We start from the raw sequence: 10,476 nt of genomic DNA, 5'->3' as shown, positions 1-10,476 counted from the left end.
ACACACACACCACACACACACACCACACACACACACCACACACACACACCACACACACACACCACACACACACACCACACACACACACCACACACACACACCACACACACCCCACCACACACACACCACACACACCCCACACACACACCCCACACACACCCCACACACACCCCACACACACACCACACACACCACACACACACCACACACACACCACACACACCACACACACACCACACACTCACCACACACTCACCACACACTCACCACCACACTTTCACCAAGGACACACACACACACCACCAGCCATCGGTGCACACTTTCAACAGGCACACACAACACCAGCCGTCACTGCACGCTTTCACCAGGAAAACACACACACCACCAGCCGTCAGTGCACGCTTTCACCAGGCACATACAACACCAGCGTCATTGCACGCTTTCACCAGGCAAACACACCACCAGCCGTCTGTGCACGTTTTCACCAGGGACACACACCACCAGTTGTCAGTGCACGCTTCCACCAGGCACACACACACCTCCAGCCGGCAGTGCACGCTTCCACCAGGCACACACACCACCAGCCATCAGTGCACAATTTCCACAGGCGTACACACATCAATTGTTAACTCATACACAATTAACTATTGTAGCAATCGCAGTATGGCACACTTTACTTTTAAACATATTCATCTAAAGCGCAGCATGCCACCATTGATACAATTCCAATGCAACCAACATAATTCCACTACACACCACATGCATACACTCCATAACACATGGCGAAAAGACATTGCCATTTACAATGCCATTAGCTTAAACTCAAATAAATCCGAGACCTATTGCATTTCCAATGCTTGTTAAAAAAGGGCAGCGGGGGTGTTTCAAAAATAAATTGAACTTGTGTACCGTAGACTCTCCCGGTCCCCGGTATATCATCTACCATCAAGCACTTCTATCAGCGGTTATCAGGGTGCTGAGGATGGAACCGAGTTGACTGCCACTTCTCCACATTACACCACTCCAGAGACACAGCCTGATCGCAATGAGACACCCGCTGGGATTATATTAGGGAGTATAGGTTACCAGGCCAGACCAAAGCCTGCCTTGTTGTTGTGTAGGGGGCTCAGCCATGTGATGGGCTGGAATCCGGGGCCAACCGTAAATATACCACCACTCGGGCTAAAGTGAAATGTTCGAAGGTGGACTTTGCATCTATAAACAACCAGAGTGCAGTACCTGTGATGAAAGACGACCTGGCGGCCATGATAGAGGTTGGTTTAAGTTCCCTTTTTGATCGCTTGGATATTATGTTGGATCTAATCAAGAGCGAGACCTCTCTAACCTGTCCCAATCACTTTTAACACCCGACCCTAATCTACGCTCTGGTGACATAGTGGTGACACCTGCCGGCACGGCACCCGTTATTTCCACCTCAAATACATTGTATATAGTACACATTGCCCAATCCGCCCGTCTTGTGAGTACATCCCTCTTCGTGGCCCATCAACAAGCATTGGACAATCTACTTTCTACATGTGGTTCCCAGGCGAGGCCACTCAAGCAGTTGTCACCTAGCCTAGAGGCCAATTCTTGCAGTGTTAGCTCCTCATGTAAGGGCTGAAGAAGGGGTCGCCCAAATGTTTTCCGCTGTTGATCATGATAGTATACCCCAAGGCTCAATCTCCATCGATCTACCCCCGGAAGCAACGCCGTACGTAGTGGTTTTATTAATGTGCCTGTTTTAAAGCCAGGCATCTCCGAGGATTTCTACCAATTAAAGCATAAGGTCCTTTACTGGCTTAATTCCAATACACCTGGGGCTTTAGAGTGGAGGGGGACATCCTCCTGGTTAGGAGGATGGCCTGGATAGGAGGTTCGAAAAAGAGTTGTGATGGTGACTTTATAATTATTAATTTTAATAGACCACATCTGACAGAAAGGATTCTCCATGCTGCTAACCACGGTAAAAGACCAGGCCCTCCTTCCTCCATAAGAGCACTGTCCCTGGGTTATTTTTACCCACCTAAATCTATGACACTGCATCCAAGGAAACTTGTGACCCAACCCAGTCGGGATGGTCTCAACCACCCCCTCCTGTCCCTCTATTCAACTTGTTTGATCCCCAGAGTCAACTTGATTACTGCCATTCACTTGGTTGACAGGGTCCAAGGAAATCCACTGTGCTCTTACAAATGGACATAAAGGATCAACTAACCCAGGAGAATCATTGCAGCCACCCGAGGGACAAACAACTCTTTTAACATCATCTCTTGGAACATAGCTGGTTTGGCAACTAAGTTTGCAGATCCGCTGGGGCTGGCCTTCATCAGAAAATATGACATTTGTCTCCAGGAGACATGGACTATTGACAATACTTACTATTTGGAGGGCTTTTAGCTTTTTAAGATCCATGCAACTCCCTCGAGGGCGGGTTGTTCAAAAGGGGGACTTGCAGTCTGTGTCTTAGTTTACGAGGTGATTTTGTGGTATTGAACACGGATAATCCATCTCTCCAGCCATTATACTTTTCCTCAGGACCCCACAATCTCATGCCTCTGAATTTTTATATTGCTACTTCTCTTTTCCCAGAGGCGTGTAATGTCACTCGCTTATGCTCATTTGTAACGAATGGTATGACCTTGCCTCGTAAGCCAGGTAACCTAGTTCTGATAGGGTACTTCAACACACATATATGTGCAGCTTTAATGCAGGAGGGCATAGGGGCTAGCGAGGAGTCCTCTTTCCCTCTTGTAGATGGTGTGCATTTTGTTCATTGCAAACAGGGGGGGGGGGGTTAAATGCTTTGGTTTGTGAGTAGGACTTGCAATTAACAATAGGGAAATTGATCCAGTCTAGACGTTACCTTATTCCAACTTTTAAGGGGATGGTAATCCTCTATTATTGATTTTATTTTAATCTCTACCCCCCTGTATTACCTGCTCTCAGAATTTTGAATAATAGCCAGGAGTTATGGCAATCATAATCCCCTGTGTATTAAAGGCATTTGGCCCTCTTGATTTAAAAAGACAGATCACAGGAGGAGGGGTTGTGCGGGCTGTAGACGGAGGGAGACGTCTTAGATGGGGGCATATCTCTCAAGACTTTCTGTGCAGGTCCCTATTGGAGATGTTTGTGGAAAGAAGGGGGTTCCCCCAAGGGTTTTAATGATATGGGCAGGCAAAAGGGGAGAAACAACTTGGAAAGAAAACAAAAGAACAACCCTGCCCTTGATATATTAAGGTCCCAGATGGAGACGGTGGTTTCCGGTTTGCAGTTGGTCGGCGGATCGGCGCCGACGGAACCCCAAAGGAGGACGAATCTCGGACACCCTCAGGGACCTTGTACCAACCCTTTTTCACGCAGCCGAGGCTCGTCTACACTGCCGTCCTCCGCTTGAACAAACAATTGGATCCCATGTCCGGGTTTTTTTGTCTGATCACTTAAAAAATTACGCCAGGAAGCCACCGTATCTGACCCACAGTGACCTTGGAAGGGAAGGTGACCCTCCCCCGATGCCTTAGACAATTATTGGAAAAAAGGCCAGTACTGAAATCCAGTATACTATCACCTTCCTTAGAAGATCACTGAAAACAGTACCTTTGGAAACCCATAAAATCTACCAATAAAACCAGACGGTGCCTTTAGCCTACCACACGGATTAATTGGGAAATGACCTTGCACCTACAACAATAGACTCTGTACCTGTCCCTCTCCCAGCAATAAAAACCCTCAGCCCTGACGAAGGTGTGGCCACCTGTCCTGGCACCGAAACGCGCGTCGGCTCTTGTGGCTTACGCATCCAGGAAAACGACAGATCTATAAACATCAGGATTTCCTTATATCCATCAGGATCTCCCTTACTGTCGTTAGCCCCTGGAAACATCACTAAGGCCCATGGAACAAACCTAACATCTCCTTGTTGTAAATATCAGGAACTTTGCCTTGTTGTAAATATTAGGACTATGTTAGGAAATGAAAGTTGTATGTAAGAATGTGGGAATGAATACAATGATCTGAATGAATGTGAAGGAATGAATGTTGTATAACACGTTGCTGGGTAGGACTTGTTACAGGTTTATAATTTTGTCTCTCCATTTTATCTTTTCCTTTTTATCAGGTATAACTGAAGATGTATATATTATGTGTATTAAAAAAAAATGTAAATAGCTTTTTGTACACTGCCAACTTGATACGTAAAATCAAAATAAACTAATAAATAATATACATACTAAAAAGCCTACACTCTCCTGATGTATATGTACATTGACTTGCCTTATACGCTATGCAGTTCTGATTCCTAGATACTCTACTCCTTCAGTATCAATTGGATCCCATCTGGGACCTTAATATATCAAGGGCAGGGTTGTTCTTTTGTTTTCTTTCCAAGCCCTATTGGAGATGTGCCAGAAGGAATTTCAGATCTGTCAGTATGTGAAGGTAGAGACGGAGGAGTCAATCATCTGTGCTTTCAAACTAATTACTGGCTCTGTCATCAAATTATTGACTGCTCCATCTCGGGGTGTTCTGAGGGAGAGGGAGCCCAGATGGTTTAACCCAGAATGCTCGCTCGCTGCCAGGAGGCTGAAATTTGCTCTCCTTGCCTCCCCAAGGAACACCGCGTTAGTTAAAATCTGTAGAAAGCAGTACAAACTAGCGCTTAGTAAGCGCAGGGCGGCCCTGGAGGAAGAAGCTTGGGGCAACCTCATGGAAGCAACAACCTATAAGTGCAACGCCAAGTTCTGGAGTATCCTAAACAGCCCCATCTTGGGAGAAGAAGCTGTTAATGTCTTAGAAGCACATATCACCGAAAACGAATGGGTCAGTCATTTTGAGGACATGTTTAAGGGAGACTCTGCTCCATTGCCTTTACTTAATCTTCGTGGTAATAAAAAAAAAACTAGTAAGATGTGGTATCACTGGTCTGACACGCAATAAACCCACCTGATGTTTGTTTGTCGGAGGTGGCACTTAGGGCATCAGTACTTACTTCTGTAATTAATGCAGCTGCTAGACTGTGGACCCTGTCATCATGGGCAATTTCCATCATTGTGCCAGCTTTCAAAAAAGGTGATAGGGATAGCACCGCGTTTTATAGACCCATCTTGTGTTAGATTCTGTGGTAAAAGGATATTACTGGACGGTTTATTGACCTGGGGTACTGACCACAATATCCTGTCGGACATTCAATATGGGTTTCACCCTGGCCATTCTACGATTGAACAATCTATTTCTTATAACCAGTCAATATACTGTTGTTCGTAGGGGTACAATTTTCCTAGCTTTTATGGATCAGTCATCCGCATTAGATTGCGTAAACGGGGGCAAATTATGGCAGATCCTATAAGCCGTAGGGGTAGACGGGGAGTCGGTCCCTTTTCTCCATGATCTCCACAGGGACACCAAGGCGGTAGTGCGATACTCATCGAGCTTGAGCGTATCTTGTCCATTCCAAGTCAGGGGTGGTGTCCGTCAAGGCTGTATATTGGCACTGTTTCTCTTTCACCTCTACATTCATAATCAGGAGAAAAGCCTCCTGAAGACTGAGACTGATTATTCCTGGATCAGACGGCGGGGTCTCCCTGTTCTGCTATACACAGACTACGCCATCCTGATGTCTAGGACAGAGAGGGGTCTACAAAAAATCTTATCCACGTAAGCCCAGTTTATGGGAGACTTGGACTTACAAGTCAACAATTCCAAATCCTATATCCTGCAACTGGGGATGCGGCCTAGTAGACCTTACACCTTTACGGTAGGGTCTACCCCGATCCCTTAAACATCTGCTTTTATCTATCTGGGGGTACTCCTGGATGATGAATTGAACTGGGGTACACAACTTACCCGTAAGAGAAACAACCTTAACAGGGAATCTGCTGCAGTTTTTTACTTTGCTGTGAGACTGGGTGAAAGACCGGTGGGGGTTCTTCTGGAGCTCTATAGGGCAAAGTGTTTGTCAAAAGTACTCTATAGAATTAAACTCTGTGGATATGCTGAAGTAAAGGACGTCCAAATATCGGAAAACAAATTCATGAAACATCTGTTGTCAGTTCCCCGGGGTATCCCCTCTTTTGTTGCCCATGAAGAGCTAGGAAAGCCCTACATTACAGACCAGATAGATTTTCGCCCGCTGTCACTTTGGTTAAAAACATGGGTCAGGGTGGGGAACTCGTTAAATAAGGAAATCCTTCAAGATTGCCTGGCCTTGGATCAAGTACTAAGGATACCGTGGCTGAATTGCATCAAAATAAGCTTCACAAATCTGGGCAGAGGAGACCTCTGTTTGTAACCCAGAGGGAATCCAAAAGGTTGACCTAATCCTCCTGAAGATGGCGTTTAGAATGCGCCAGACTATATTAAGGGAGGAGAGGGAGCTCATGAAGCCAAGCATACAGCACTTTGTTATATTAAAGTCCACCAAGGTGGCTGAGCCGTATTTACTTGGGTTAGTGAACTCCTATAATATATTCCTGCTGACCAAGTTTCGGTTTGATCTGTTTTATTTACTTCTTACTTAACCAAAGGGCACAAAAAAGGGCAATCTTTCCCGCCCTGCGGCTGTGATGGAACATCTCCCCAGGAAATGCTACATATCTGATAGACATCTAGCCGCAGATTCCTTAACTTAGAATATCCCCATGCGTCAGACTGGATCCGGAGAATTTTTCCCCAGCAGTACTTCTGCGTGTCGGGGCACTGTGCCGCATGGCTCCGCCCTGAAGTCGTCCTATGACATGACGTCAGTGGAGCCATACAAGTCCCTTCCTGTCCGCTGACTCAATTTTCCTTCTTTGACGCGTTCCAACGCATATCCAGGAGCAGCGGTTCTTCTGGCCTGCTCGACGCCTTCAGCGTCTGGGAACAGTGTGCGTTGCCTTCGGGTTTCAAGGCGTGTGAGACCTGTATGCGGCAGATGTCCGTGACTGATCTGCACGCGATCTGTATGTGGTGCTTGGGAGTGCAACACCACTCCAAGGAAGTGCGACGCCTGCCGGCTGCTGAAGCCAAAGTCCGTGAGGTAGTGACGGATGAAGTTGCTTGCCGCCCGGATGTCCCGCTCTGAATCGTTGTGTCGCTGATCTCTTTCTCGAGCCTAGGCTTCTTGTCGGTCGGGTCACACTCATTCCCGTGGACGTCATTCTCCTGGCGCAGGTAAGCGCGAACACAAGTCACGGAGGTCTCTGACCTCACATAAACGTGATAGTGGGGCCCGCTGCTCCCGGTCTTTGCTGTACACGGTGCCCAGTAGTCAACCCCTTCCCCCAACACCCAGCATTTACGAGTGTTGGCGCGACTCGTGCCCACATGGAAGCCTATTCACGGGCTCTTCAATCCATCTTTAGGTCACTCCTCTCCTTGGCGTGCCTTCAGGCTCCAGAGAGGGGGTAGGGACTCTGGTCGGGTCATTGCAGGTGGGTTCGTCCTCTGCGCTGATAGTGCCTTGACTCTGGTCTCTGAGTTGCAGCGACGTTGGGACTCGGACCGAAGGGGCATCCCAGTCGAACGTTGTTTGTTTGAAAGAGGATGTTGTCAGGAGGTGTAAGTGGGCGGATCTCCGATTGTGGGTAAGATTATGTCTGTTGATCATACTGTTAATGAAGTTGGGGTTACTGCCATTCAAAGATTTAAAGATAATACATCCGAGCTTGAAGGTGCATCTCTGTGATATAGGGAGCCAGTGGAATTTTTTCAGAAGGGGGAGACGTGTTGGCGTTTGTTTTCCTGCAGAATCACTCTGGCCGCCTGGTTCTGTATCGGTTGAGGACGGTGGGTAAGGTATGTCGGGATGCCTTAGTAAAGGGAGTTGGCATAGTCGATGGCCTATGGAATGACGGGTGGGGAGAGCAGTTTGTAGGTGTCTGTGCAGTCCACCTGTGAATAGACCCTTAGCTCCAATTATGACTCTCCCAGCACCTCGCCCTAAAATTAACTTTTGCTCACTAATTAGGTTGCTACCAATTTAGTCCTATCTCAGAAAACCCCACAATGCAAATTAATTTAGCTGAATCTTCCTGTCCATCAGGTAGAAACGTAAACCTTTCCTCTTTTATACACTCCACACCTGCCAGTCATGTTAAATCACACCACCCCTTCTATAACCTGTCATGAAGATCTCCAGGAAGAACTGTTGACATTGCACATGCCATCTAGTATACACAAGCACAGAAATATTCCTAATATGTAGCTACCTGAGAGCAATGAGTATGCGGTTTATATAAATCACTACTCTACATCGTAAAACTCACTGACACTTTAGTTAATGTACCTTACTATTGAATACAAGAAAATAATGAAACAAACTATATGCTGCGTTGACTAAAATTATTAAGAGTGGCAGAGTATTAGAACGATCCTATAGATTTCCGAGGAAAATAGGTAGAAAATTAAATTATAGAAGTAATTCAATCTCAAATATTACAATTCAGTAGCCTATTCAATCATTAGCTGTTGACCCTATTAGTAATGACTGCTAGAAAAAAACATAGTTTTCATGAAGGTTGTTTGGTAGCAAGATATTTAGGGCAATTTCCAACCGTTCCTTCTAATTTTAGACTATGCTTTTAGATATTCATTCAAATTAATCCCACATACTCCTTCCATTTAGCAATTTGTACCCCCCTCCCCACCCACTGCCTTTTTATAAACATTTTTAAATTAGTATTACTTTTAAACGGGTGACCACCAATTAAAAAGTAACCTTTAGATAGTTTGCATGCTTTTGGGGTTTTTATCCAATCCAAAAATGTGAGTTTTTTCCACGCATTCTCACTTTCACCTACGATTGTGTTTTCTGCACACTTCTGACAATTTGCAAGAATAAATATGGTGGAAAGGTGGACTTGCACATTGAAAGTTTCATTTATTCTGCATGTAAACATATGTTTAATCTGGGAAACGTCTTCACCATATACAATCCGGAATATTTTGGGGTTGTGGGCCTTTTCATACAAAATGTGCACACTGAACTATTGATTCTGCACGAAGGGAAGTGCATACATGGTGTGTGAGTAACCGCTGGGATTGGCTATGCAAGTCTAGCTTTATAGGTGTTTCCATTTGCCCATTGTGTAGCACATACTCCTCCACTGTGACCAGCCATGCTCCCATAAACCTAAACTAATTACTATTGAAAATCTGTAATACTAGCATACTTTACGTAACTGAGTTTTAAGGTTGCCAATTCCGCTAATCTTCAGTCTGAGAATCACAAATTCGTAATTCCAAGCCTAAATCTTTCCTTCAGTCAAAAGCTATGCTTAGGAATTCAAAAAAGTTTGAGGATGACTTGGTATATCGCAAAGAAGCACAGTGTGGCCACTCTCCGATATTTCTCCACAATGAACTTCCATTGTCCATTTGCTGGTGTAGTTGAAATAGAGCCCATCTGCCTAGCTGACTTCGCCAGAGGAACAGGCAACTGTTCACTAAAACACTGTAAGGCGGAATTTTGCTTTGCCAAACCCTATTGGTTGACCTTCTAACCAATCATGTTGATCAAGTGATCTGCCACTGCCTGCATGGCTGACTGCCACCGACTGGCCTTCATTTTCTTGCCTTAGTTGGTTGGTGGAGAGCAGCATCCTCAAGATAATCAGCTAGCCAGTAACTGTCACTGTCCCTCATTCATCTTGCAGCAGACTCCTGATGTTACCGACACACACTCCTGCAGAATAGGGTTCAGACAGCTCACACCCAACCGTTTATATTTCCATAAACTATTGCCATCTGCACTCCAGTTATCAGCCAGCCACGGAGAAGGTCTGGTGCCACCTGGCCTTTTCTAAGGAAGCCCTGCCATGATCATGCCTTCCAATGGCCTTTCGTCTAAACGAGTGACTTGGTTCTTACATTGATCCTATTGGATGCTTTCCAATGGCTGCACACATGCGGGCATCTGAGTTTAGGCTTAAACTGTGAGGCCTTAGTCTTCACGGCAAACAGCCTAATAATGGTGGGGGAATGTCGGGGTTTATGACCGCGTGTGTGACAAACTTGCGCTGATGCTTTTACAATTTCTGCATCTTAATTAGGACGAGGACAAATTAAGAGACCTGCCTTTTCTCTCCGGTAGCATCAATCAAATATGTGCGCTGAAAGTCATGAACATTTCTGAATATGAGGCTCAGGTTCATACATGATGAGCTACTGACCAATGCCTTGCATTTTTACAGGCAATTTTAATCTGGTCACTGTTGACATTTAAAGCACCTATGCATGGATCGATAGTATATCCAGCCTGGGGAACGGCGATTGGCTGGTGTATGATCGCATTCTGTCTCATGTGGATCCCAATCCTCGCAGTGATCAAAATGATCAGAGCAGAAGGATCTGTGTGGCAGGTACGTTTTCATGGAATACTTCATGTAACACGAAAATGCAATTGCTATGAAACCATTTTGAATACTTTGTGGTAGCCAGTATTTCTTCTGGTGAAATCAATGCCTTTAAAATGTTCTTTGACTTTGCACAACGATT

The 10,476-nt window shown here is 45.5% G+C and overlaps 1 protein-coding gene across 5 annotated transcripts in view; it reads left to right on the top strand.

Annotated features, from left to right (window-relative positions):
- The window catches only part of LOC144827736 (sodium- and chloride-dependent neutral and basic amino acid transporter B(0+)-like), a 269,399-nt gene that overhangs the window by 232,168 nt on the left and 26,755 nt on the right, over window positions 1-10,476 (top strand). For 3 of the 5 annotated variants that reach the window (XM_078685946.1, XM_078685947.1, XM_078685944.1), the window contains one exon: window positions 10,173-10,340. The exons of the other annotated variants lie outside the window; for them this stretch is intronic. In XM_078685946.1, coding sequence (XP_078542072.1) covers window positions 10,173-10,340 — 168 coding nt within the window. The remainder of the gene's footprint in view (window positions 1-10,172; window positions 10,341-10,476) is intronic. 5 annotated transcript variants of the gene reach the window in all.

Source organism: Lissotriton helveticus, chromosome 4_1 (genome assembly GCF_964261635.1).
Source record: "Lissotriton helveticus chromosome 4_1, aLisHel1.1, whole genome shotgun sequence".
In the NCBI taxonomy this organism is placed as follows: domain Eukaryota; kingdom Metazoa; phylum Chordata; class Amphibia; order Caudata; family Salamandridae; genus Lissotriton; species Lissotriton helveticus.
Note: the sequence above shows the minus strand (reverse complement) of the source record. Positions and strands in the feature narration are given on the sequence as shown.